The following is a 27,164-nucleotide window of genomic DNA, read 5'->3' on the forward strand; positions in this document are numbered from 1 at the left end:
AACAGTAAAAAAAATCTCTCAATAGTGTTTTTAGTACAACAATACGGATGGCGTTATGGCCAGGTTATCCAAGAATTCAGGGAGAGAACTTTCAATTGACGGTCACGAACTGAAAAACAAACAACAATGTGCATGGTTAGATCAGCTGCACTTGCCGCCGGAGAGTTGGCTTCAGCCAACTAGTAGGCTATTACAAAATATGTATTGAACTCCCAACTTGTGAACTTTCTGAAATTTCGCTCACTACTATCTTACTTTCTGAAATTTCATTAGCAGCTTTCTGAGTTCCAAAACACGCACTCCGCAGCAGCATCCTCACAATTACAATTCAGCAAGTCAAAACGCTTGTGCTTTCCTAAACATGTGACAAACAAGCAGACTATAGTAAGGGGTACAACACCAAAATTGGGAATTTGGACCAGTGCAGCTCGTGGACCCTTTCCAACTCTCAATATTCAGGGATCTGGGACACTGGCATGGCATGCATGCAGTCCTTGGTTCGGAAACATTGAGTCTAATCTTTCTGCAACTTGACTGGCCTCTCCTTGTGTGATCCTGCATTTCCAAAGAAAAGGGGAAACAAAAAATCATTTCTATGCTCCAACTTGAACAGATAACTAAGGAAGTAAAACACATTTTTCTGTACTGGGAGGTTATTAACAAAAGCCGTAGAGTGCATGTGAGTGGAAAAGTGTTTCTCTGAAAGGCATAGCAAAAAACACCTGCATATCTCCTTTTCTTGTTGGCTCTTCTTCTCTTGCGCTCAGCCTGTGTAAGTTCTCCCTCTTCCTTAACATCACCTTTTCCTTCAAAGATTTCTTCAGGAGCAAGCATTGCAGCATCGGAAACGGCTACAGGTGCAATCTGCAAGACAGAAATCGTGACATTAATTGAATGCTATGACAGTATGACTGAGGCCTAGAGCAACATCACAGGAAAAAGTAAAGGTTTTTGTACCTCTTCCATTGCTAAGGCTGGCACATTAGCTTGTACAGACATATCTTCAATGACCTGAAAAGGCCATATTTCACTTCATACGGTGACAAATCTTGAGCAAAAAAGATTGCAAACACAAATTTCGAAGTTATCCTTACCGGCTTTGGAGCAAAGTGGAAATGTGATAGTGCATCCAACTTCAAGCATATCCTCTTAAATAAAGTATTTGCCTGGGTGGACACAAAGTTAGTCATTAACAGAGAACATAACTTAGCTTATCTGACATTAAATATTATGTTGGCAAGCAAAAATCACATTGGATAAAGTACATATAGCATCGCAGAGTGATTGAATATAATGTAAACATGAGATCAAGTTAACTAATGTAATAATTCCACCCCAAATAAAGGTCAATGCGAAAGATCTCCCATGATTAACAGACAAGCAAAGACACTGAAAGATTATTCTTTCAAAGACATTTGCTTTCAAATCAATACAAATGAAGAATTAAATTGTTCACAACAATTTAGATTACGGGTAGACTAACATTATTTTCACAACAAATAAAGCTAACTCCCCTTTTATTCTTGTAAGGAGTGAATCAACTTACCTCTTTCTTTAGTTCATCTGAAATCGATAGTGGGGCAGGTGCAATGCCTGCTTTTTGGGCATAATCATCCTGGAATAACAAAAAAAATCAAGAGTAAATTAATTTAATGCTTATCTCAATTAGAATCTGTTTGAATATAAAAAAAATATTATAACAGTGCGAACCTCATAGAGTTCAGCAAGACCCTTCTTGCTCTTACTTTCATCCTGTTGGAACAATATTGCAAATAGTAAGATATCAGCACAGATATCTTATGGCTAGTTGGCTACCATGTAAGAATTCTAGTTACATACCAGTTCCTTATGCTCCCTGGGAGCTTTAGATGGCAAGAGAGAAGGCTTCTCAACATCATCAAAATGACCCTGCAAGAAACCAAGAAATCAAATCTAAAAATTAGTAATGAAAACATAGAAAATGATCTCAAAGTGGTCCTCAGAATTACCAGTGCACCTAATGCTATTACACTACCATAGCTGAAGTAGAACACCATGGACAGGATTGAAAGGCAAAACTACAATATGTACCTCTGCAATTCTTTTCTTTATCATCTCTTCAAGAGAAGCTGTGACTTCCTCGGTGATTACAGGGGCAGGTCTTACATTGTGCTCAAAATCAAGGTCCACTTCTAGGGCACTGTTTTTGGGCCTGCTGGAAGCAGTAACCTACAAATAACTATTTAGTTTATTTAAAGTGAAATGATAATAAATTATCGCTAATGGGATGTTATAAGTTAGAAATATGTATAGTTAAAAGCAGAATTAAATGCACTCTATTCATTACCTCTCCCTGCATGGTCCACGTACTGGGTTCAAGATTAGCTTTCTCCATTTGCTCTATTTTAGCACGCATCTTCAGCCGCTCCTTTTCATGGGTTGAGAGACCCTGGTCTTCCTGTAGAAAAGGAAAACATTGACAAACTAGTATATGTGCATGGTTCAACTAAAACGAGTAGATCTAGCGTGGAACCAACATTTCCATCATCGTTCTCACTGCCATCAAGTTCCATTTCATGTACATCATCCTTGAATTGAACTTTCTTTGTGGAACCATCTCTCTTTTTGACTGGCTGGTTATGCTTTTTCTCAAAAAAATCTTTGTACCTGAAAAGGCCCTTTGCTGTTCAGATTACAATGCCAAGTGCTATTATATCTGCAAATGCATACCTATTACTATAGTGGCTAAACATTGTTCGGTTTTTACAAGGTTTACTGGACAAATATATGTACACTAAGAACAACAATGTAACCAAGAAAATTAGCTGCTTCGGCTTCTCTTTCTGACCCTTCGTAATCTAGTATGGTTTCATGAGATAAAATCTAAGTATCAAGCAAGTCCAGTCAGGCCTATTCACTCGAAATGACTGCCACTCCCATTTATAAAAGTCTTTTACCAAAGCTTGTAAAAAGCAATGTTTCGATAGTGAACCTAAAATTAACATAGCCCAGTATATAAATGTTTAATGTTTTTATAAATGTCTAATCCAAAATGATTTGCATTTATCACAATAGCATACTTGACAATTAGCATAAGGACTTACATTATACCTCCACCACCGTCTCCTTCATCCTCTTCATCATCATCCTCGAAATCTTCCAACTACAGATAAACAACATTAGTAGGACAAAGAAGAAGAATATCTGGATTAACATGGTTACATATGGTATTTAACATTGTAACAGCCAAAAATGGACAATAACTTCAGTCAGGAAAAATCTCTGAAAAACTTGTACTATTGCTGAGTTCTCTGAGCTCTAGATGCTCAGTTCCCTTTCACATCTATCAGAAATTATGGATTCAATTCCTGAGATATTACCTACTTCTGGTTCTATTTAATTATTCTTTCTAAAAGAACCAAAGATTATTATTATGTTGCTACAATTGAGAGAGAGGGAGAATGACCAGGAAATCCTTACATCCAATTGGCCTTCATCGTCATCATCTTCCCCCTCATCGTCATCCTCATCTCTGTCCTCCTCACCCTCATCATCACTGTCCTCCATCCAGTTTTTCGTCACCTTCTTCTTCTCTCCTCGATTGGCACCGCCACCATACTCCTCTTCATCCCCCCTATCCAGGAACTCCGCCATCTCTCCTATCTTCAGGAACCGGTCCTCCAACCCTTTCCCTCCTCTCCCATCCAATTCCTCCTCCTCTTCTTCCTCATCGTCACTCAATTCCTCCTCCTCATCTGTCTCCTCCAACTCCTCCTTGAACTCATCCAATTCGCTACCTTGTCCGTCCTCCTCCGACTGCTCCTCCTCGGCATCAGCAGGCGTCTCCACAGGAAGAGCCGCCTGCGGTTGCGGCTGGGGTTGCTGCTCGAGGCGGCGGAGCTGGCGGCGCAGGTGGGGGAGGAGTGGGCGGGAGAGCAGCTCTATCTGGGACCAAATCTGCTCAGCATCGAAGGCGGGGCCCGCGAGGAGGGTAGGGAGCGGGGGCGGCTGCGCGGGGGAGAGCGGCGCAAGCGAAGAGTAGATGTGCTGCGAGGCCGCGCGGGCGGCGGCGGCGAGGTCGGCGGACGGGGAGAGGAAGTGAGCCGGGTCCGCATCCCGCAGCAGCTGCAGGGCCGCCTCGCCGTTGTCGGCGGCCGCCGTCGCGTCGAGCGGCTCGCCCACGTCCATCGCCATTGCAGGGGGAAGAGGCAACAAAATGTTTTGAGGGAGACGACGAACCGGGTATTCTAGGGTTTATGAGATGGGCTGAACTCCAGCCCATCCACGTTGATGGGCTACAAGCTAGGATGCTCGGCCCAGACGTATCGGTGTATCCTTGATTTTGGAAAATCCCGTATCGCCGTGTCCATGTCGGCATATCCGCATTCCGTATCGGTGCAACGTAGGCTACAAGTCCATTATGAACATTTCGGCCCACATACATACATGGGCTGGAACTTCAGACCATACGTGGGCGGTATTTTTCATTATCACCTCCTGCACGTTTTGCGTGAGCTTAGATTCTTCGCAAACCGTTATGTCCGAAAATTTAGGTGGTGACTGGGAACTACGGGTACTACCTGCTAAACTTTAGCAGTGTCTTGTTCAGATGTTAATTAGAAGGATTAAATATGAGATAATTATAAAATTAATTGCAGAACCCCTGTGCTAATTTGCGAGACGAATCTATTAAGCCTAATTAATCCATCGTTAGCAAATGGTTACTGTAGCACCACATTGTTAAATCATAGACTAATTAGGCTTAATAGATTCGTTTCGCAAATTAGACTCCATCTGTGCAATTAGTTTTGTAATTAGCCTATGTTTAATACTCCTAATTAACATCCAAACATCCGATGTGATAGGTGCTAATCAATGTCGCTTTTATTCAGGTCAATTGCAAAATAAATACGATGTCCCATCTTAAAAAAAAATGGGAAGGAAAACCAGCTACACGTATGCTCTTCCACAATCACAAATGAGATTCGGTCTTGATGGAGCCGAATTGTCAATCGGTCTGGTTTCACTTCAGAACCAGTCAATGGATACGGATCTCAAGATCCTAATGCCAATGAGGCAATGACATTAGAAGGTTCTAATGGATTCGGAGACAGACCCGTTAGTTAGGTTGAGGCTGTGGCCTGCGTTAGTTAGGTTGAGGCTGTGGCCTGTGTGTTGTGGCTGCTCACCCAACTGAAAAGAACCGCCGGCCGCCTACCGACGCCACTTTCCCACGCGGCCCGCCGCGCCACCGCTCCCTGCACCCGGGCTCATAACTCCACACCCACCGACACCGTGGTCCCCACGAGGGAGATCGACGCGCGGACAAGGCCCACGCGGCCACCGGTTGCTTGCTTTGCTTCTCTTGTGGGAGACGCGGGGACGTACGCGCGGACGGAGGCGAGGTGCAGGTGCAGGACGGGGGGAAGCAGCTGCGACCTCTCCATCTCCGTCCACCACCGCTCCCCGAGACCGACCCAACTCCACCAAACAAGCTAATTTGGCCGCGGGGTGGCGTCAAATTGCAGCCAAGCGCCCCCGTTTCCTTCGCTGATTTAGCTCTGGTTCTCTGACCACCGACTTGCCACCGGATTGAGCGAGCTTCGTCCACCACCGGATCGATCGTCGAGGTACGCAAGGCCGCTTCGTTGAGTTCTTGCTTGTTTGTTCTTTCTTCTTTCCCTCCCCTTTTCCAGTTGCTTGATTCTGTTTGGGGGTCACGCGTCAAGACTTGGTCCCTTGAGCGTCTGCAACTGATTGTGGAAATGACCTGCTAGAGTTTAAGCACCTTGCTCAATTGGAGGATGGGAGATGCAGATGCTCCATTTTAACTAGATCTTCGTGCAACAGTACTATATATTGCTGGAATTGTCGGTCGGGCAACACTTCAATGCCAAATAATTCTTTGAGATTTTGTTTTTTCAACCTGTAAGACATTTAGCATTTGACACAGGAAGCATCCGACTTCCGGGCACTGGTCCTTACCATTTTGTATATACTCCGTACAAGCACAAACACCTTAGTTGCCTTCCAAACATAAAATTTGTTACTGGCGAAAATTGGGAACAATTGGTACCTTTTGCTCCATAGTAGGGTCGGTGTTCATTAGTAGTCAGATGTTAAATTCAGCATGTGGTGCAAACGGCATAAGTAACAATTGCAATTTCTGTTTCTAGGATGTCAAGCCTTGAGGAGCCACTTGGTCTCGGAGACCTGCCAAAGTTGAGTATTAACAGACTTGGAAGCCTCTCCTCGCCAAGAGCTTATCGTAGGGCAGAAGCTGATGACATCAACAATCGCAAGTAAGTCTCCTACTCTGATAGAAATGGATAATCAGGCTCGTTTGGCGACGCACCAGTTACTACTGTAGCAAAAATGGACGATCAATGCCGCTTTGATTCAGTAAAGGAATCATCTGTAATATGCATGTTATCTGTTTGCTCGCAGGTATAACAACTCCTGCAATGGAAGCACTCAGATGGTCTTCCATGGCAATTCTCATGCATGGCATCCGCAATGCCGTCAGGCCGATTCATCATGTGATGCAGTGGAGCTTAGAGATCTTCCCAGAAAGGTACTTTGAATTCCAGAATTACCTAGTCATAATCTTCCAATTTACCATCCATAAGTGCAACTATAAATATTAGGAAAGAGTAACAACTAAAAATATTAATACCACTATGATTTCCTCTAATTCAGTTGAATCAATAATATGCCTTCAGGTTATGTGGGATCTACCAAGCTTTGTCAAGATAGTTGAAGTTGGACCACGAGACGGCCTGCAAAACGAAAAGGGCAATGTACCAACATCTGTCAAGATCCAACTGATACACAAATTAGTGGCTGCAGGTTTATCAGTAGTTGAAGCCACAAGTTTTGTATCCCCAAAATGGGTGCCGCAGGTGATGCACTTAAATCACATTAAGCGATCTAGTGATTTTTGGTGATTGCCATTTTTCTTCATTTTCTTATTTAGCTTAGTTTGGAAACTGCAGTTAGCTGATGCAAAGGAAGTCCTCAAAGGGATCCAGCAGGTGCCAGGTGTGCGGTATCCAGTGTTAACCCCTAACCTCAGAGTAAGTTCTATGTCATTTTATTTTCACAACTTTGCTGCACAGTAAAGCATTGGCAATGCTATACGTAATTGCCACTACATGATCTGATTGCAGCAATGAATGGGTGTTTACAGGGATTTGAGGCTGCTGTTGCAGCTGGTGCAAAGGAAATTGCGGTATTTGCATCTGCCTCTGAATCCTTCTCTAAGTCGAACATTAACTGTACCATTGAGGAAAGTCTTGTTCGGTACCGTGATGTTACTGCTGCTGCCAAGAAACATGGACTCCTTATCCGTGGGTAAGTTAGTGAGCTGTTGTTCTCTTAAACTTAAAACAAGTGTCAGTGAAGAATTGAGTTACTAGTGATGCTGCTTGGCCTGCATTGTGGTCTGAACCTTGCTTCCTCTGTTTGTGTTAGGTATGTTTCCTGTGTAATTGGTTGCCCTGTTGAAGGTGCAATCGATCCATCGAAGGTGGCATATGTAGCTAAGGAGCTTTATAACATGGGGTGCTCGGAGATTTCACTTGGCGACACAATTGGTGTTGGTACACCAGGTACTGAACTGCTGACTGTTCTTGCCAATGCTTACCCTTTGCTCTCAGTTTCTTTGAATAGCATGTTGAAACTGATCCAAGTAGCAACTCATCGAAACATTCCTGCTCCTTGTTATGTTGTCTGTTTCAGGTAGTGTAGCTGCTATGCTTGAAGCTGTCATGTCCTTTGTTCCGGTGGACAAGATTGCTGTTCATTTCCACGATACGTACGGCCAGGCCCTTGCCAATATCCTAGTCTCCCTTCAAGTAAGTAAAACCTCAATTTGTTTGTTTTGTCACTAAAAGTACTTAACATTCACATGAAGATCACCTTATCCTAACATTTTTCTCTGTTTCCTTAGATGGGGATCAGCATAGTGGACTCATCGGTGTCAGGCCTTGGTGGCTGCCCGTATGCCAAAGGCGCAACTGGCAATGTCGCCACGGAGGACGTCGTGTACATGCTCCATGGCCTGGGGATAGAGACCAACGTCGACCTCAACAAGCTCATGGAGGCTGGCGATTACATCTCCAGGCATCTAGGAAGGCCGGTGGGTTCCAAGACTGCTGCCGCTCTGCGCAAGCACCTGAGTCCCTGAAGATCATTTCAGGCACTCCCAAAAGAACATGCATGTATCAGCTGGTGTCATCACACGTACTTAGGCAGAATCGTAGAAGCGTCACTTCAGTTTGTTTTTGGCTTTTTTGCGATCATACACAGAAAACATTGATACACACAAATTTGTATTCTGTCCTCGGACTGTCCAGAATAACCATCATCCTCCGTGATGTCATGAAAAAGAGTATACGAAATCGTAAGATATTGCCCCCGCAAAGTTGTGCTCGCAATCTTACATTTTACTTTTAAAATATCCTCTGTACTTCCTTTTTTGGGCAAAGTTTTCTTTATTTCCATCTTGGTACAGCCCATGACGATGATGATACAAATTCACAGAAGAGGACAAGAGGTTCCCATATCTGCTAGCCTTATATCTTAAAGACGTTCATAGGATAAAATGTGCACGTGTCATTCATCATGTACTTTTATGTGAACGTCTTTGTTTACGTGGTTAAAAAATGGCTCGATAAGGAGAATAGAAAACCAGCAACATGCTACATGCTGGTGCGTTGATTCCCATCTCTGCTGGGCGGAACTACTCGTTCGATCAGAAGTAGTGCCAGATCATAAGCACAAACCGGAAAGTACTCACCGACCACACCAGCAGCACCCCGTGCACCGGGCTCGTAGGCCACTACCTCCGACAGGTGGGACCGTACGGCCGGTTAGGCGTAGCCCGAGTCCACGCCGCAGCCAGGTCTTGCCATCTCCGTCCACATTTTTCTTTTCAAAATATCACCTCCGTCCACAACAAACTCCTGTCGAATTTGGTAAAAAAAATAATGCTCCATTACTTTTCACCTTTCCCAATAATTATTGGGACAACTCTACCAGAATAAAGGAGTTGAGGAGTGGTGACTCTCCCAATACGGTAGCTGGATTATGATAAGATTATTGAAAGATTACATAAATAATTCTCCTAATGATAATGAAAGGGATATCCCTATAAACTAATTATTGAGAAAATTTATTGGAGTACTGCTGGAGATGCTCTAAGCAAAGCGCCAACGCTAGCTTTTGCTTGTACACAGAAAGCATTGATGTAAACAGTTGTATTTTTATCCTTTGATGATCCTGCATAACCAGGGCATCATGGAGGAAATTGTGTTTGCAGAAATTGAGTATGCATAATGGGATGTCCCTAACAAATTTGGGGCAGTCATAAACAGCCTTCCAAATGTAATATAGACCTTATTGTGTGCCTCTGTGGGAAATTAAAGTGTGCAAGAACCTGATCTTTGGTACGTAGCTTACTGTTCTTTAATATTCGGCTAACACAAATGAAAAATGTTGCAGCAAAAGTTGCCTACTGCCTGACAATTCATGTTTCGGTCATATACACATGTAGCATTATAATGGAAAAGGAGCAAATGACTTTGTCCTGCCCTCATGACGTAAAAGGGAGGGAGAAGTTGTCCTATTCTGTTATCTGTACTATATTGCATATAAGAATGAATTTACAATCAGCACAGAATTCAGGGGGGCCATTTCATCAGCAGTATTTCAGGTATAAATTTACATGTTTAGTAGAGCTGGGTTTAATCAGTTGTCATGGTTACTCCAGGGAGAGTTTTAAGGATGGCTAGGCATTCCTTCAACAGTGCCTTTGCTTGTTCACTTTTTTCAGACTCGCAGAGCTCAGCGAGTTCACCCTCAAACTTGGCCTCTGTTCTGTCTGTCAATGGAAAGTCTCTATACAGTTTGCTCAACTCAAGAAGGCACTCTGAAGCGGCAGTATGAACCTGTGGAGGAGAGGAGACAACTCGTGAGGAATAAGGTTATCTCTGGAGGCTAACTGCTAGTCACAAACTAAACAGGATTTCCAGAAACCACCGGTTTAAGAAATGGCAATGGGTCTAGTTCACCATTTACACGGCTTTGACCTGATATTAGGGACTATCCCTAGCAATTCAGGACAGGTTTGCAACATTCTTTTCTTATATGCGAATGAATGGTATGAGTATTTGGGAAACAAAAACACCAGGTTTCGTTGGCCATTTCTTGCCCCAGTAAGTCACTGGGAAATGCTCCTGGCAATGCCATGCAGGGGAACATTACCAGCACAGTGCTGGTACTTCAAAATGCACTAACTTAGCCTCCATGATTTGCTACACGTCAGGTATGTGTAATTAAGAACCATGGAAGGAGATTAAAAGAAAAGGTGGGGGAAGTAACACAGCAGTTCTTTATAATCTTAAACGAACACAGTGGATCCTAGCATTCACCTGAGTGAACTATATGCAAAAATAATCCCACTTTCTTAAGATGCTTCTCACATAAAATACCTACACATTTTGCTACGTTTCAACATGCTTGTTTGACCCATGAGGCCATGACCATACAATCCATGACAGATAAATTTTACAGAACTTTTGGTGATTTGGAGCTACAAGAGGCCACATCAGTTTCACTGAGTGAAAGTGACATGACTGTTCTTCTCATCATTAATGGCCACAGACAAGCATAGACAGTGTTACAATTACAACAAGAAGACTGCTAAACCATGCATTAACCACCCTCATATCCAATGTCATAGTCTCTACTGCTTTCATTCTATAAACACACAGATCAATCATAGGCAAAATATACTCAATGCCAATGTCAGTTATTCGTTAGCAGGAAGACGATATGCTATCTTCGAGTAAAATTGCTATGAAAATATATGAAATTAGCTAGTTAGGGCTAGGTATATAGAAAATCACCTGAGCAATCTTAACTAAGCGTATGGAGTCTACTACTTTTGCCGACACCAAATGAAATAACTGAAAAATAGAGAAAAAAAAGGTTCATCAGTAGTAACAGAAAAAAGACAGCAAATGCTGAAGCTGAATATAAAGCCACACAAACTATAGGATATACCTCCTGAACCAAGGAAGCTGTGGCTTGAGGCCATGTGTCACTATCATCAGAATTCTGAAACTTGTGGCACAACTCTTTGACACACGAGAAGGATGACAATTTAACTGCTCATGAAAAAATACAAGCATTAAAATGAAAAATTTCAAGCATCAAAGACAAACCTCAAAGATAAGCATTCAATGTTGTCCAGAATATATTACAGATCTTGCATAGAAAATCATACCCTGCCAACTCTCCTCAGGTGAGAGAGAATTCAATATTACTTCTAAAACATTTTTCTTTTGACTCATAATATCCTGTGGAAAAGCAACACTGATGCAAGACGTGGCACAGTTGAGCACTTTATCAAGAGAAACAGAGGCACCTTCACTTTCATCTTGTTCTGTAGAAAAGAAACCATACACAAAAGCTAAAAGAGTGAAAGAAGTACTCGGAGAAATAGCTGATAATTATATAATACGGTTGCATACATACTCCAACATACATTTAGCATAGAATTATCTAATCAAGGAAGTATTACAGTTCTATGAGTCTGCAACTTCCCAAATTATTAACATAAATAGAACTATATATTTTAGCACAAGTTGAGGCTTCACTTTTGATTCCGAAAGACAATTCAATCAGTGATAGACTGATAGTAAGTAAATTTTACTGATTAGAGTAATAATATTTCATTACATGTATTTAAATCCTATGTCTCTGTTCATAAATAAAGTCTTGCTACATGGGGGGTATCAATGTATTATTATGGAGGTGTTATCGAGCTATTCTTAAGGTCCTTGGGACTCAAAATTATGTTGCCCACAAAACAGCCATAATTTCAATAGAGAGCATCAGATAGAAGGGTGCTCTTGCATGATTACAAGAAGCTTAATTTAAGCATAGCCATTGGCTAAATTTAAGGAGCTCAAAATGACAACTGACCAGCACCAGCAGATGAAGTAGTCAAAGATGAACCCTTTGTCTTAGAGATAACAGATTGGTTTGAAACCTTGTACAGCATAGGAAAAACACTATTGAAAAATCCTGGATCTCTGAATGCTGTAATCACCTGAAAAATGATGAAAAAAGAAGCGACCTAAGTACATGTTACCAATTCTAAAATTCTATAAGAATTTCCTAAAGGCCATTTCATTGAAAAATCTGTGCTCATAAAATGGCATGATAAGAGGACATGGCCCTTTTGGGATTCATTACTTCATGTATATATCTACTGTCCAAAAATGTTAAAAAGAATGGATTAAATTCCCATATAACATGGTTCGCCAGAAGAATGTATTGCATATCTCCCTAGGACACTTTGAGCGAAGGGTACTTCGCACGTTTCAGAAATCTTTTCCCCAAGACTCACATGTATGACTGAAATACTTTTAACCTGATTAGGTTACAACCTTCGAGAAAAAAAACTAATAAACCTTTAGCATGACATAACGTAACAGTAGAAAGAAAATGCTGTCTGCTAAAAAAAGAAAAGAAAAGATTGGTCAACAAAAAGGTAAGGGTCCAATAATTAGATGAGGATTGAAGAAAAATACTTTCTGTAAACACAAGAAAGCTGCTTCACGGTACACTTTTGATTTCTTATTGCACGCAGCACAAACAGCATTTAGTATAACACTTGGCAAGCTGGAGTCTTCTGCTGTTATAGCATCATGACAGCAAGAACACAATGAAGCCAGCGCATCCAGAATAGCATCTTTTCCCTGTTGAAAAGTTAAGGAAAAAATAAATGTACCAAGACATCGATAAAGATCCCAAAAAGAATGTGTAAGCAAACCACCCAGTTATCATTTCATGAGAAGGGAAGAGTGAGTTACCTCCCAGAATCGACCTGGCAATTCTTTCAAAAGTGATTCGAGAATATTATGGTGGTGCGGCGAAAGGGATTCTCCAATAACATCACATAGCTTCTTTGTAGCCTTGGCTGACTGCAAGGATAAGGCTGTACAATAAGCATATTCCAAGCTACAGACATTTAACTGTTACTAATCTGATATCCAGATGGGCAGGAAATCATGAAACAGACTGTACCTTTTTTTTACCAGCCCATGATGACGATGACATGCAATCACATAAAAGACATATAGTTTCTGGTAAATACAGTGCTAGGGTTACTCTTTCACTACTAGGAATATCCTCCCAAAGTTCTTCATATAAGGCACTGGTGTCTTTGTCATCATCAAATCTGAAAAGAAGTTTTGTTTATAGATACGGAAAGGTTTATAAATATCTGAAATATCAATGTCTGAAGTAAAAAAAACGCAAGGTTAATAAATGTGTCCTTCACATACCTTGACACAAATATTACAGGGATAACCACTGCATTATATCCAGCAATTATATCTGCTGCATTGCTCAAGTAGGCTTTGATAAGAATTGCACCAGATAGCTGATCATTTTTCCCACCAGAATGCAGAGAGGTAGTATCTTCAATAAGCTTCTGAGCCTGGGAGGGGCTAGCATATTTCAAAACAGTAGCACAAGAGGACGCAAAGGCCCTTTTTGCTGCTGAACTCCTTTCCTCCAGAACAGCACTATACAGTAACTTCAGTAACAATGCTGTGAATGGTTTGATGTCAATCATGACCTTCTGTACCAACAAGGTGATGAAGCTAGCAACACCAACTCTGAAATCAGACAGAAAACGAATGAAACCATATGACTGACGTAATGAAAAATGCAGCATTTGATGCTATCATGAATAAGATTTATGGTAAAAGCAATACTAACCTTGTATTTAAACCAACAGCTGATCTAACCATTTGGGCCAGGCGAGGAACCAATATATCAAGTGAATTCTTGTCAACAACTTTTATACATATATCAAGAGTTTCCCACATTGGAGAATCTTTAGCCACAGCTATACGCAAGCTTTCAAGCTTATCTGTTTTGATGCCAGCATTCCCTGCATGCATCTTGATCCAAATACAGGAGTGAGTAAAGAATTGCATCTGAGAGATATACACCTGCAGAATCATTGCCACCAGTCCTTATAAAAGGGAAACAAAATTAGCATACCTCGACATAATTCAACCTTTGATCCTCCAGACTTGACAAACATTCAAGCATACAACTAACAAGTTCTGGCAGATGAGGTCGAAGGGCAGGACCAGCACCCTAAAGACATTAGGAAGTCATAAGCTAAGGATATCCTCTTTAGTTGATTAATTTGGTGATGGTAGCTACATGAGCATAGTATATTAACATATGAAATGAATACAGAAAAAAAGCTATGATCTTTTGTTCACTGAATATGTTAAAGTTAAAACACAGATGTCGAGAAAGCCACCATCAAATTTAGTAAAATACTGGGTCTATTCCACTATAACTCATTATGTATCTATTTCTTCCTCTCTCCCTCTCCCCCTGTTTGTTGTATTATGTGTGGTTAGCACTCCAGGGCACTTCTGCATCTATATAATTAAAATACCACAGTAGGGGCTTGCTTACTGTATTTCATTAAAATATATATAATTTTCTCATGTTAGATATGCAGCTTAACTTGCTAAGTTTTACCATCAGTGTACCTTAGCAAGCTTCATCACCAAACTAATCGAGGCTTTTTGAACACTTGAAACTTTACTGAGTATGCCTTCAGAAAGCAAGTATGGCAGCACAATGATCATTGTCTCATTTGCATCAGAAGTAGAAGTTAGTGATACATCACAAAGCCTAATTGTCAATGAGCTCACAGCTCGGCACAAACTGTCACCAGCATTCCGCACGGTTTCCTTTATGTCATCCATTGCACGAAAGGCGGTTGTCCATATTTTTCTCAAATGCTTAGAAACCTTAAGAACAATAAAGAAAAAGGTGAGTTATAATTTGTTCAGAAAGGAATTTAAAAACAGGTTCATAACACTTTAATATAGTTTGTGTCGAATGAAATAGTGAACTAACGAAAAAAAATCATAACACCATGCATAGATGATCATTTACCTGACTATACCTTCGACCTTGGATGATGTCTGCAAGCGCAAGACAGGATGCTTCACGAGAGCGCCACAGCCTTGATCCAGATTGAACCAACAAATCCTCTACTATGACATCGTAATGTTCATCTATAGCCTTTTTTGGATCTGAGACAATTAACTTCCAGATGTGTGCCATTGAATCCTAAAACATGCAACTGGAACTGTAAGCTCAGAGGAAATGCCCTATGAGCTTATTAAGAAATTACAGCATAATAAGATAAACAATGACAACCAGAAAATAGAGCAAGAACATAATAGATTCTATAAATAGTTAGATTTAAACAGAAAGTCAATGGTAACTGCTGCTGAGAGGTACCCTCTAAGCATGAGATTTTTCTTTTGTCTATTTTCTAAATCCAAGTTACAGGGCCACGTTTAAATTAATTTCACGGGCTAGTAGCTAGTTGCACGATTGTGCAAGGGGGTGCATTGATTATTAGAAAACTATCAATGTGACAGAAAAATCTTAAAGAGTTGCATTACGAAACACATGCAGTGTTTAACTAAATTTAATAGAAGTTTCCTCAACAACTGGAAAAAGTTGAGCCAGTTTTATCCGCAAATCTGACAACAGGACAGAAAAGTGTATAGCAGTATAACATAACTAATGCAATGCTGAAATACAGTTGTTAAGTTATAAAGCTCAAACTTGCTGTACATGGATAGCTTATTACTAAATTGGTGAAATCAATATAAAGTTAAGCTTAAATAGTTGAGCTGTTTGAGGCATCATATATTTGCTCAGTACCTCAGTTTCTTAAATGAGATTACTTGTTTGTATGTAGTTTCACAAGAGTACGTCATTCAACCAAGCAATTTAATTTCGGTCTCATAGGCAAAAAAAGAAACAAAGAAGATGGCAGATATGGTGATGGGAGTGCACAATTTGATACCTGGATGTTTTTGTCAGGATCGTATTGGTAACGGACAAGCCTAGGAATTAAGGAATTCAGATAAGGTTGAAGTGCCTCGCCAGCTTGTTTGGCTATCTTAGAAAATCCAAAAGCAGCACCCCTCTTAGAATTGAGGGCAGCCTGATAATTAGCTAGATCCATGAACTTGTATATCAGGTCCGGTTGCCCCATCTCATTGGCAAGGCTGCACAGCTCCTTGTAAGTGCTAAGTTTCCCTCCAGTAGGATTATTGCCGATTGTGCCTTCTTGAAAGACCTCAGAGTCCTCCATCAACTAATGCAAGTACAATAAAACATAAATACTTTGGAATAAAACATAACTGCCTAGAAATAAAATATAAATCAAGAAAACTATGCACCTTAATAGCTTTCTTCTTTCTTGCAGTGCCAGTCAGTGTGTTCACAAGAGCATGAACAAGCTGCTCTTTCATAGATGCATCACCAAGCTCATAAACAATGCTCATGCCTTGGGATGCCAAATCTTGTGTAAGCTCATTTGGATCACCAAGAAGATGCGAAAGGGCTTCCTGTGAAAGAAATGTCATCTACATTTGTAAACAAGGTGGAAGAACTCTGGTGGGAAGAAAACAATCAAATACAAGAGTGGTATCACCCCTAAGCAAGAACTGTTGCTAGCTGAAGAGAACAGATACATTTCACCAGTATATGCATAAACAGTTCAACCAAACAATGATTCTTTTGGCACCACACTACAGGGCAATTTTTAAATTCAGGCATAGAGTGACATGTAAAAACTAGTAAGAACTTCCAAACTAAATCAAAAAATAGTGCAGTTTTTAAGTGGACTGGCAGTTAGCTTCCATGTCTAAGTCACTGTAGAATACTGTGCTAAAGTTAGCTTCCTAGTCTAAGTCACTGTGGTTTACTGTCACTAACATATTATATAGGTCAATCGCCGTGATATGATGATCTACAGATTATGCACTGTTGCAGTTTAGATAAAAGTAAAATATGTATGAGGAATCTCTGCAATAATTTATGTACATTCTTGACTGGCAAACCTGGATTTGCGGGAGTAGTTCTAGGATCTTTGGATGTCGACCGCAGTACATGGTCATTGAGACCAACCAGACAGTACCTGCACAGCGTTCTTCTTTTCTACTGCTATAAATTAGTGTCTCGAACAACTTTTTAATAATTTCTTCTCGAGCCATTGTGTGTGCCTCTTCACAGCCACTTCTTTCATAGACATTACTCGAGACTAGAGGTGCATCACTAGTAAGGTAGTTTGTGGCCTGGGAAAGGGAAACAAAGTTTGTCTCCAGTATCTCATCTGCTGTAACAGGAACTTCTCCCCATATGAAAGATAGAGCCTCTCCGGCAGCAAAAAGCACATCTTCTACCTGAACAAGCATCATTTAAATATATTTCAAAGAATAGTATCATGTTAGCCGCAAAGTTTGATGTTTTATGCCACTACCTTAGAACGTGAAAGGCTAAAAATCAAGTCCAATGCATTATTTAGGTGGGGAAAGGACATCTCATTCCAAGATATGTGCCCCAATGATACCAGAATTTTCTGTATAGCCTTAGTATCATTTTCAGAAAGCAGCTTACTCAGCTTCTCATGCAGAATGGTTAATAGTCCACCTGCAGGCAAAAACAATTCAAATAAATAACGTCATAGATGGTGAAAAGCACAGCTCATATGCAGTAGAGATTTGAATAGCAAGTTTAACCTGTAGAAGAGTTTTGGTTGATGGAAGGCAGTGCACAACGCAGACCAATATGACCAAGAGATTCCATTGCAACAGATGCTAATGTCGAACCTTCAGATTCAACAACTTTTACAAGAATATCAACTGATTTTTTTACAATTCCTTCAGGAATCTGCACATGCACTCATCAAGTACAAGAAATTAAAACTTAAACTGAAAATATAGAAAATTAGGTGTTCATAAAATTATGTGTAGTGGCCATAAGTAAGCAATGTGATGGCAACGAAATTTATTGCATAATAGAGACATAGACACTCAAACTTGTGAAGTGGCCATAAGTAACTCAAAAAACATAGAAATTGGATATCTATGTCGACAAACTTGTACAAGTGGTTCATACATGTCAAATCTAGTTTGGCTCACTGAATCTTGGGACTAGGTACTTATGGGGCAATCATGCAGCTATTTCTGCTACAATTGTCCAACTACTGCTGCTGCTTGCAACACTGCTGGGCCACCTTTTTTTGTCACAAGCTGGTCAATGAAGCGATAATGACTTGAAAAGTGTTAGGAGCCCTAATAGTTAGCAAAAGCTATCCATTGACTTGCATGACCAAACATACATGCCCTATTTAACAAATTGTGGTTGGAGAACATGGAAAAAAATACTTATATTGTTCTGTACATCTAGGGAAACTGTTGGTAAGTTCCCCACATCATGATTTTTATAAAAGAAAAAAAGTAAACTAGAGGGAAAACTAACTAACTTACCTAGGGAAAAAAACAACAGAAATAAATCAGAAATGTCGCTCTGGCAAAGGAAAAGTATATTCAAAGATGGAGTTTCAAGGCAGAGCAACTTAAGAAACTGTGCTAAATTTCATACAAAGGCAACAGCAAAGAAAACAAATCAGTAACAACAAGCTACGAAGTTGGGAAGATGAGAGAAATATGAATGTACATAAGATTGCTTCAAACAGCCAGCAGTTAGATACCCGATCGCACATAACGCTCCATGGTAATTTTCAAATCTGGCACAATTCATCAAATAGTCACATGAATCAGAAGTTACAAGGCAATACAAAGGACATGTTACCAGTGTTGAAAATTTCATTTTCATACCTTGATGGGCGGTTTTGATCAAGTGTTGAAGTGAACTCGGACAGAAGAGTTAGTGCGGCAGAGCTTGCAAGAGCTGAAGAAGCAATACCAAGCAGACGCGAGGCAGCTTCACGAGCATCAGAATCAACATGACCCAATAGAGCTCTTAGCCACTGTATGCGGTCCGCATACCGCGATGACACCAACTGCAAGTTATGAAATGACAAATTTAAAAAGAAATCTGGGGAAAGCATGAAGTTCTTTTAATAGATGACATCAAACAGAAACCTTTGGTTCACGAGTCGAAAGATCAACCAATGACTTCAAGGCCAATGCATGCAGTTCACTAGACCCTTCATTTGACATGGCATGTTCTAAGATGACACACATTTTTGCTACCGGAGAATGAGATGAATCTTCTTGCACAAGATCTGGGCTATCACTAGCCTCAAAGCACTTCATCAAAAACTTGATCATTGAAAGAAATGTTTTTGTGGGGAATAGCAATTTTCCATTTCTCTGCTCATCAGAATCCAGCAACTGAGGTCGTTGATGGCAGATATAATTTATCATCTCTGTAACATCAGGATAGTTGAAATCAACAGATCCTGCAGATGGTTGCCTCCCATCATTTAAAAGATTCAGGCCAGCTAGAGCCATTTCCCTGGGACAACAGAACCAAATAAGAGAAGGATACATAGATGGTTAAACATGAATAACTTATAAAATGCATACCCTGAAGAAATGCGCTCACGTATCAGAATCATAATCGAGAATTTTCTGTCAGCATACGTGTATGGTACCAAATGTCAAAGCAAGATCACCAACTATCCTAAAGTTTTTCTCGAACACGCAGGAGAACTGCGTATCATTGTATTAATAGTAGAAGAAGAGTCATACATAGACTCACACAACACCCACAGAACACACACCAACACACACACACACACACCAACATTCTCACAGACCAAAAAACCTGATTGCCTGAAAGGGCAAAGGAGGGCCTGACCACAAAAGAACCTGGGATTAACCCACTCCCCTGGCAGTGAGCTGAGAGAGGCCCATAGCTCCTGCCATGCTCCACAACTGGGCTTCATCCCTTGCCAGAATCAATGCAGTAGCAACGCTAGGAGAAGCACCATTGAATACACAATCATAACGGTGCCTCCAAATGGTCCATCCCCCCAGGATGATAAGGGAGTTAAGACATGCTCTCATATCCCCACTAACAACTCAACCTTTTCCCACCAGTCCTCAAAAGAGCTATCAGTAGGTTGAGGGGCCAGGGCAGCTAGACCAACATGTTGCAGTAACTGGAACCAGAACTGCCTAGCAAAAACACAACCTACTATTCTAAAGTCATTTGAAAAGTTGGGAGTTGAAGGAAGTCGCTATTTTCATCCATCCAGAGAACATGGGAAACGCTTCTTGAGATCAGCAAAAGGGGGTTTACAACATCAAGTCAGGTAAACAGTTATTGATCTAGCATGTTTTACAATCTGAATTCAATCTAATGGTTTACTAACTGACAAATATTACAACAAGTCTACAATAATTTACAGCATTTCCTTATACAAAGCCAATAAACTCTTCAATTTGTTTTTGCAATATTTTAAAAAAAAGAATAAGAAGCCAACCTTATGTCCAGTTTAACATCTGAAGCTCCAGTCATGCAAATGTACCGGCTTGGGCAGTGCTGTGTATCATACAATGCCGTTGCCCATCTTATAGAAGAAAACCGAACCTCACTTTGCTCCTTTAAGAAAATTCATAACAAAAATGTAAGATCAGACAATTACATAAAGTTCAAATTAAGAGCATAGCAACCCTTGGATTGAGGCCCTTAGAGGTAACAAGATATTGCAATTTGGAAATGATTAGTCCATATATAATATAAAAAAATGTGATAGTGGAGGCCATGTTTAATCCATAGGAGTTCCAACTATCACAAAAACCACAAGAATAAATAGCCACCCCGTGAAAATGCCTCAGATACAGAGGATAACCAAAGGAGCCAGAAGTGATATGATAGGTTGTCAGGCTTCACATGCTAAGATCAAATTTACGTCACTTTCTTAAGAAAACTGTGGAGAATAATTTGGATCTTTTGGCTACTCCAATGATGAGATCTAAATTGGGAATTCAAGCCATAGTGGATTAATATGTGGCTTCTCACAGAGGTGACCACAAGCGCATCCTGATTCCTGAGAATACAGATAAATATGAAACTAGTGGGGTCAACATCCCTGTAGTATGGTGGTAAGTCCTCCAGTTATAAGGCTACAATACAAAGAAGGCCCCTCGCATGTGTTAAGACCCGATCTATGCCAACAGAGTCCCCATACAAGTAACAGCCAGCTTTTGGGTGACATTTCTCAACCTTTCAAGCAATGCCTTTTGGATATCTCTCCCCTTGCCCCTGGGTCGAATTTTTTAAACAAAAATGAAATCCCAAAACTTGCCGTGGGCTATTTGAAGTAAAGACTTGGTCAAATATTGTTTGAGAGCAATTGTTGAATTTCTGACATGTTTTTGCATATCAATTTTAATAGTATTAGCTGCAGGAATAAATGTAAAACCAAATATAAATTCAGAAAATCAATCTGATTTTATGAAAGAAGGTGCTTCTACACTTGTATGAACTAGTCAGCTTCTAGAACCCTGAATAAAATTACTTCGTTATTTGCATATCATTCTCACCTGTTATGTTATGTAATAGCTTTACAACTTGTTTTCTATCATGAATTTTTTTCTATTATTAAACAAAAAAAAGCATGGACCTTCCTTTAGTTTCCTAAAGCAATGACTCTGTTTTTGATCTTGCAACCCTCATACTGAAGTTAATTATATCTGCATTCACTAACTATCACCAATAATGGTACCATCTATATAATCGCAATAATAAAGGCTTAGCACGATAGTAATCTAAGAACCTATGATGAAAAGGACAACAACTTTACCGCTTCACAATTTTCCAGGAGAAGCACCTCAAGATCCTTCAGTACTCTCATTGAAGCACCCTGAAATCAAGGCCAAGGAAAAGAGAATGAGGCTAACAGATAGTTCTCCAATTAGAGCTGGGAAACATAAGATGCATAGAAATCATGGTAGAGTCATGATGCATAACAACTATGCAAGAATGTGGTAAAATGAAAACCCAGTACCAACTTAGTATTGGTTCTGATCTTAACTGTGGCAAATCTGTGTTTTAGGTTATTCATTTCTTATTAGGTCCATGCTAAAGTGTCCTGCTAGATGAACCAATTATAACGTACCAAAGCTCACGTATTTCTTGCGAGCAATCACATAAAGGGTTGCCAATACAGAATATGAAATGCCATTGGACTGATGTGTAATTATGAATCCTAAGTATTAACCAAGCAATCATATCAATTATTCAGGTAAGGCTTAATATGAACTTCACATACAAAGAACTCCCTCTAGTTAACCCTGGATGTCTAAAGGCAAACAACTAAACAAGTCCATATTAAACCTTCTGGAGGCAAGAACCAAAGCTTAAACAAGTTGTTGCCGCTTATCCAGCACACAGCTCAATTGTAGCAAGTTTTTTACCATGAAGCATCACAATCTGTCCATTTACTTCATTGACATTAGCATTTACAAGTTGTACCAACCATTAAACAAAATAATTGGCTGTATAGAATGATCGATTAATTACATTTCAAAATCATCTCTGCAAACATCTTCAGTAGGTCACGAAAGTACACTAAGTACACTTTGGAGAAAGCAACAAGCCCTCCAGAGTTACCTTATATGCTGTAGCAAGGGAAGTGGCCGCCTCCTGAATCGTCAAACGAAGAGATTGATCCTCCAGTCTCAAAGCAGTAAAGAGTCGTATAGCCATGTCAGTTTTATCGCTGCAATGTAATAGAGGTAGAAAAATCATTCATTATAACACAAATGACTAAGAGCCAAGAAAGTTTAAGAAAATATCATGCCTGAATAAATTTGGCATGCGAGAGGCCAGCAAACCAATAGCCTGGTATGCAAATATTTTGGTATCTCTACCAGTAGAATCTGGAGACGAAGAAAATCAACAAGCTGCTCAGCATTCCTCAAGCAATTCAATATCGGAAACGCGGCCATCAAAGAGAAGGGGATCAAAGATAAACAATGTTTAGATGAATAGACAAAGCATATATAGTCGAAAGACCTGTTTCTGTAGTGGAAGAACCATCAAGGGAGCGCAATATTCCACTAAGGATAACAGGACCGATTAACTTTAGCTGGTCGGTTACTGCCTAAACATTACATCATTAATATCAGTCTAAAATACGGTAAAATAATTAGACTAGGTTGCAAAACAAGAAGCTTGAACAAAATAAGCCAATAATGCTAGAAGTTAAGATATTTGCTGTTAGAACATGCAAAGTGCACATACATGTTTGAACACCCAGACCGTGAACTCCATTCCTAACTGCTTCAGCCTTGAAGTAGTTCCGCTTCCTACAGGCATAGAAATACAATGAAACGTAAAGGTGGATTTACCAGCATACAAAATTTTTAGTTAAGTTATTGCCCTGTTGTAACATCAAAAAAGATGGTTCTAACAATAAATTAAATGTAAGATTGGGAGATAGAGTAATTGATAATAGGTTCACAGAAATACAAGTTCAACTGTCAACACATCAGATAAATCTGTGCTTAATCACATTGAGAATGCAGCCAAATTAGTAACTCATAAATGGCAATGAAACTGCTTTCCGAAACCAAGATGAACATGATTCTCATGTAGAATAGCATGTTGTGTAAGAGAATGCAGTTTATTCCATATGACTAGGGGGGACAAGAAAACAAAACACAATAAAAATATCAACAAACAAGATGCAGTTTATTGATGATATATAAATATTAAGTATGGAAAGACTACACTTGCTAACAAAAGAGTTTTTTTTTAAATGCAACAATTAGATACCACAACGAATAAGACCAATTAAAAGAAATGAAGTGTAAAGGGATACAAAGTGGAATACCATAGATGCAGCCAAAGATGCATTGAAGTGTGTGTGGAAATGCATTCGCTGCAGCAATGGATCGGCAGAAAACACTCATAAGCCTCATGCGCACTGAAGCATGTGCTGGGGAAACTTTCAGCTCTGCAGCTATATTTTCTGCACCCGCAGTACCTGTCTCACCAGAGAATACTATCAGAGAACAAGGCTTGCAACAAAGTATTCAGACACAAATTGAGAGAGAACAAAAGCAAAAAGCTTGAAATTCAAACCACATTGATCAGAATCCTAAAAGTAGAAAATGCTTACCATTGAACAGCGTGAACAGTTTCTTGATGAGGTTGGGATCTTCTAAATTTACTGCTGATGCTTTGCGCTTTAACAACTCCTCTCCTTTCTTAGAAACTGATTCTTGACTAGATTGAAACAGTGGTTAGCATCATTGTCGACCCACATAAAAATTCCGATATATTTTAGACAGAACTCTCAAATAGAATACCTATCTGAAGCAGCAGATAAATAAAGAGGGTAGACAACCTCAGGTGCAAAGTTCATAGCTTCAATGATATTCAAGATTCCTAGCTGAAGATCGAACAAGGAGTTAAACCATGAGAAGGCCACGTGCATTGTACAGGTAGTACACTCAACAACTAAAATGTGTATGTACACTTGTGCAGTGCAGACATGATTATACATTTTTGTATTACCTTTCTTGACGCAAGTATGTCGCCTTTTAGTGGTATTTTTCCAGTAACACGATCTGATTGGGCAACTGAAAGTCCTGCTGGGCATCCAATACTGTAAAATTTGACAGCAGTCAAATGTCCAAGTTTTAGAATTTTGTTCTGTACATTTTACCTAATTTAGCAAGGAATACATACCCTTGAAGTGGTGTTTGATACAATAATGTGTGAAAGCAGAAGTCAGCAAATACTAGACCATCATTGGATTCAGTTATTGCTCGATATTTTGAAGTGGTAGTGTCATCCACCTTATGTATGTTACATTCACCGATAGCCTGGCCAACAAAAGAAGCAGATTTAGAAAGGGAAAAAAGGTGCAAGTGCTATAGAATGTACAAACACCCAGGCGAAAAGGCAGATACAAGCAGTTCTTAACAACTTATTAAAATGCGATCATTCCAGTAGGGACCTGGCAAACCTTTGTCACAAGTCTCAAGATGATCCCTTGATGCTGAGCTGGAACATTTGATATATTGGTCAAGAAGTCAGGCGCAATGTTTCCTTTCTCCTGTTACAAGATGGCAAGCTGATACGGTTAACTTTTGCAGAAATGTTGAAGCAGCTCCGGAGAAAATTAGTGATTAACAAAGGAAAAGAGAATACCTCGGTTGGCAGGCGTTCAAACGCCATCTCAATATATACTATGCAGAAGTTTCGGACAATTGCTGAGGAAGTAGATTCAGTATAGATATTCCATAAATCCAGCATTGGCAGTGGAATCTCAGGCCTGTGCTTCACCCTTTTGTTAATGTGGCTGAGAATTTCCATAACCTGACCGAAAAATGAATAGGCATCCCACTTATTAACATTGATCCATAAAGCATGCATTAAAACATAAAAAGAAAATAGGCCTGCCCCTTTACTAGAGAGGAACCATACGTAGTACCTCTACCGAGTCACAGTACTGAACTTGAATGGGTTTAAGATCTCAAATGCAAGATATTAAAAAGAGCAGTGTAGAATACCACCACAGCTGTTCTAATTGTGTAAACATGCTAATTGTGAGAACCATCAATAGATGCAATTTTGCCCTCGAAAAACCAATGGAAGCAATTGCCGCAGGGAAAATAGGCAACAAACACTCAGTTCTACCGCGGAAAACTGAAATTTCTTCATCACCGCGTGAGCAATATGTAACATGATGAAGGAACCAACAAATCCAAGTGGAGAGGGAGATCGTCACGCATGGCTCGTACTGAAATTAGGATCCGGTAAGGGCCGAAGGAAGAGGACTAGGAGTGGTGGTGCGCTTACGAGCTTGCGGACGGCAGGCGCGGGGGAGGCGAGAGAGGTGATGGCGTAGGGGAGGACGCGGGCGAGCACCGGCGCGAGGCGGGCGTCGTCGGCGAGGGCCAGCCGCGTGAGCATCCGGTCCAGGGCATCCAGCCTCTCCGCTTCCGTCTGCTCCGCGGCGGCGGGCGCGGCCGCGGTGGATGGCGCCGGCTGCTCCGCCATTTCCCGCCCTGGTGCCTGGTGGGTGTTGGAGTCGCCGCCTCGCCGGCGTTCCCTTCTTCCGGCGCAAGAAGGTGAGAGGAGGCGCGGACTGGCGGAGTCGATGCTGGTGAGGTTCGAGTCCAACCTGTTGATAAACACAACCCGTCCGTGCGAGTCGGAACTCATTTGCGCACCGGACCTGACCCGACCGGCTCGTCGAACCAAAATTTTGGCGCCCGCCGTCGGCCGTTGCCGCCATCTCCGACATGATCGAACAGCTCGACGACCTTAGAGGCTTGAACCTTCCCCTCCCTCTTCGCCTTCCACGCCTAAAGCAAAGCACAAAAGCAGTGGCGCGATGACCTCAATGCCAGCCAATAATGATAAATTGGTAACGTTGAAGGGCCATAACCAGTCATAAACTACGTAGAATAGAAGGCAGGATGATCAGCCAATAATCAAAATGTGAAGATGATACTTCCATTTTTATTTCTCCATGTTCTTCTCAAACAAAACTTATTCATGTTACAAAAAACACACACGCAGCAATTTAATTTTGTTCGCTGCAGTCTTGTTCTTGCTTCAGTGAGTTCAGTCCATGGTGTAGGCGATGTCCTTAAGCACCTCGGCATGCTTGTCGAACAGCGCCACGAACACATCCACCCAACCACAACAGGGTATTTCCAAAGGACAAAAGCAGAGGAGCTTCATTACAGTCCACTCATGGAAAAAATAACACATTTATTCTATTCTGAAAAGTTAACGAAAACTGTAATTATAAGTTTGGATATGCGTGGAGTGTGACACCCGGTCCAATTTGGTAGGCCCAGTATGACCCATGATTTGGTTGGCCCAGTATGACCCATGAGCGCAGGTGCGCATGTTTAGTACCACATTGCTAGTTTAGCAAGCGTGAAGCCAACTTATAAGCTTCGTTAACCAGCCATAGCACCTTCGGATTAACCCTTTTACACGAAGCGAGGATGAAAGTGTAAGCAAGGTGCTATGTGTATACGTGCCCGCCCCTCGGAAGGGCTGGGCGATACGACTTTGTTGGATGGGGTGTGGTATCAGAGCTAACCCTCGCGGTTGCGCGTACGGGCTAGTGTGCAGGCATATGGCGCATGGTGCATGCGGGCCCGGGATGAAGCACACGACATGACATATAGCGCTGGCATTGGACGTATGGTCGTACGCTTAGAGGGAACGTTCCTTAACATTTGCTTATGCGTGGGTGAGTTAGATCCACTAGGACGTCGGGTTCTTTGAGGGGGGTGAATGTGACACCCGGTCCAATTTGA

At 40.8% G+C, this 27,164-nt stretch overlaps 3 protein-coding genes across 6 annotated transcripts; 1 reads left to right on the plus strand and 2 right to left on the minus strand.

Annotated features, from left to right (window-relative positions):
* Positions 1-79: 79 nt before the first annotated feature.
* Positions 80-4,199, minus strand: LOC101754282 (U3 small nucleolar ribonucleoprotein protein MPP10). Its single transcript, XM_004978551.3, has 12 exons — positions 3,460-4,199; positions 3,084-3,142; positions 2,517-2,646; positions 2,327-2,437; positions 2,071-2,208; positions 1,840-1,908; positions 1,711-1,752; positions 1,547-1,615; positions 1,095-1,166; positions 958-1,011; positions 723-864; positions 80-555 (listed from the first exon to the last, which is right to left on the minus strand). The coding sequence occupies exons 1-12, from the start codon at positions 4,171-4,173 to the stop codon at positions 515-517; spliced, it is 1,641 nt and encodes a 546-aa protein (XP_004978608.1). The 5' UTR covers positions 4,174-4,199; the 3' UTR covers positions 80-514.
* Positions 4,200-5,309: 1,110 nt separating this feature from the next.
* LOC101770392 (hydroxymethylglutaryl-CoA lyase, mitochondrial) lies at positions 5,310-8,404 on the plus strand. Of its 2 annotated transcripts, XM_012848632.3 has the most exons (9): positions 5,310-5,609; positions 6,156-6,281; positions 6,427-6,553; positions 6,702-6,881; positions 6,975-7,055; positions 7,169-7,332; positions 7,453-7,589; positions 7,720-7,835; positions 7,931-8,288. In XM_012848632.3, the coding sequence occupies exons 2-9, from the start codon at positions 6,157-6,159 to the stop codon at positions 8,165-8,167; spliced, it is 1,167 nt and encodes a 388-aa protein (XP_012704086.1). In that variant the 5' UTR covers positions 5,310-5,609; position 6,156; the 3' UTR covers positions 8,168-8,288. The 2 variants fall into 2 exon arrangements, with proteins under 2 accessions (XP_012704086.1, XP_022685182.1); XM_022829447.1 differs by lacking the exon at positions 5,310-5,609 and having other exon boundaries at positions 6,157-6,281; positions 7,931-8,404.
* Positions 8,405-9,419: 1,015 nt separating this feature from the next.
* On the minus strand, positions 9,420-25,995 carry LOC101754679 (proteasome-associated protein ECM29 homolog). Of its 3 annotated transcripts, none has more exons than XM_004978552.3 (35): positions 25,684-25,995; positions 25,033-25,200; positions 24,848-24,937; positions 24,568-24,704; positions 24,394-24,484; positions 24,186-24,268; positions 23,996-24,102; positions 23,708-23,860; positions 23,116-23,180; positions 22,888-22,975; positions 22,673-22,751; positions 22,483-22,591; positions 21,674-21,733; positions 20,351-20,469; positions 19,002-19,377; positions 18,735-18,919; positions 18,574-18,643; positions 17,634-17,784; positions 17,375-17,544; positions 16,956-17,297; positions 16,293-16,460; positions 15,914-16,207; positions 14,986-15,162; positions 14,574-14,837; positions 14,065-14,163; positions 13,777-13,961; positions 13,338-13,673; positions 13,078-13,231; positions 12,864-12,974; positions 12,582-12,749; positions 11,971-12,097; positions 11,270-11,428; positions 11,047-11,150; positions 10,890-10,949; positions 9,420-9,929 (listed from the first exon to the last, which is right to left on the minus strand). In XM_004978552.3, the coding sequence occupies exons 1-35, from the start codon at positions 25,882-25,884 to the stop codon at positions 9,726-9,728; spliced, it is 5,454 nt and encodes a 1,817-aa protein (XP_004978609.1). In that variant the 5' UTR covers positions 25,885-25,995; the 3' UTR covers positions 9,420-9,725. The 3 variants fall into 3 exon arrangements, with proteins under 3 accessions (XP_004978609.1, XP_012703982.1, XP_012703983.1); XM_012848528.2 differs by having other exon boundaries at positions 24,839-24,937; XM_012848529.3 differs by lacking the exons at positions 24,186-24,268; positions 24,394-24,484; positions 24,568-24,704; ... (1 more) ...; positions 25,033-25,200; positions 25,684-25,995 and having other exon boundaries at positions 22,888-22,971.
* Between the last annotated feature and the right edge of the window lie 1,169 nt (positions 25,996-27,164).

The sequence above is a fragment of the Setaria italica genome, chromosome VIII (genome assembly GCF_000263155.2).
Source record: "Setaria italica strain Yugu1 chromosome VIII, Setaria_italica_v2.0, whole genome shotgun sequence".
NCBI lineage: Eukaryota > Viridiplantae > Streptophyta > Magnoliopsida > Poales > Poaceae > Setaria > Setaria italica.

What these genes read in the sequence shown, in the direction of transcription:
- LOC101770392 (XM_012848632.3), top strand. Translation starts at nt 6,157, where the DNA reads ATGTCAAGCCTTGAGGAGCCACTTGGTCTCGGAGACCTGCCAAAGTTG. An exon ending in TTAGAGATCTTCCCAGAAAG is followed by an intron (nt 6,554 to 6,701) that starts GTACTTTGAATT and finishes ATATGCCTTCAG; the next exon opens with GTTATGTGGGATCTACCAAG. An exon ending in CATGGACTCCTTATCCGTGG is followed by an intron (nt 7,333 to 7,452) that starts GTAAGTTAGTGA and finishes TGTTTGTGTTAG; the next exon opens with GTATGTTTCCTGTGTAATTG.
- LOC101754679 (XM_012848528.2), bottom strand. Translation starts at nt 25,884, where the DNA reads ATGGCGGAGCAGCCGGCGCCATCCACCGCGGCCGCGCCCGCCGCCGCG. An exon ending in ACTGTTCACGCTGTTCAATG is followed by an intron (nt 23,861 to 23,995) that starts GTAAGCATTTTC and finishes CTGGTGAGACAG; the next exon opens with GTACTGCGGGTGCAGAAAAT. An exon ending in TGGTGATGAAGCTTGCTAAG is followed by an intron (nt 14,164 to 14,573) that starts GTACACTGATGG and finishes TAATGTCTTTAG; the next exon opens with GGTGCTGGTCCTGCCCTTCG.
- LOC101754282 (XM_004978551.3), bottom strand. Translation starts at nt 4,173, where the DNA reads ATGGCGATGGACGTGGGCGAGCCGCTCGACGCGACGGCGGCCGCCGAC. An exon ending in GTCTTGCTGAACTCTATGAG is followed by an intron (nt 1,616 to 1,710) that starts GTTCGCACTGTT and finishes TTGTTATTCCAG; the next exon opens with GATGATTATGCCCAAAAAGC. An exon ending in CAGATGAACTAAAGAAAGAG is followed by an intron (nt 1,167 to 1,546) that starts GTAAGTTGATTC and finishes GTGTCCACCCAG; the next exon opens with GCAAATACTTTATTTAAGAG.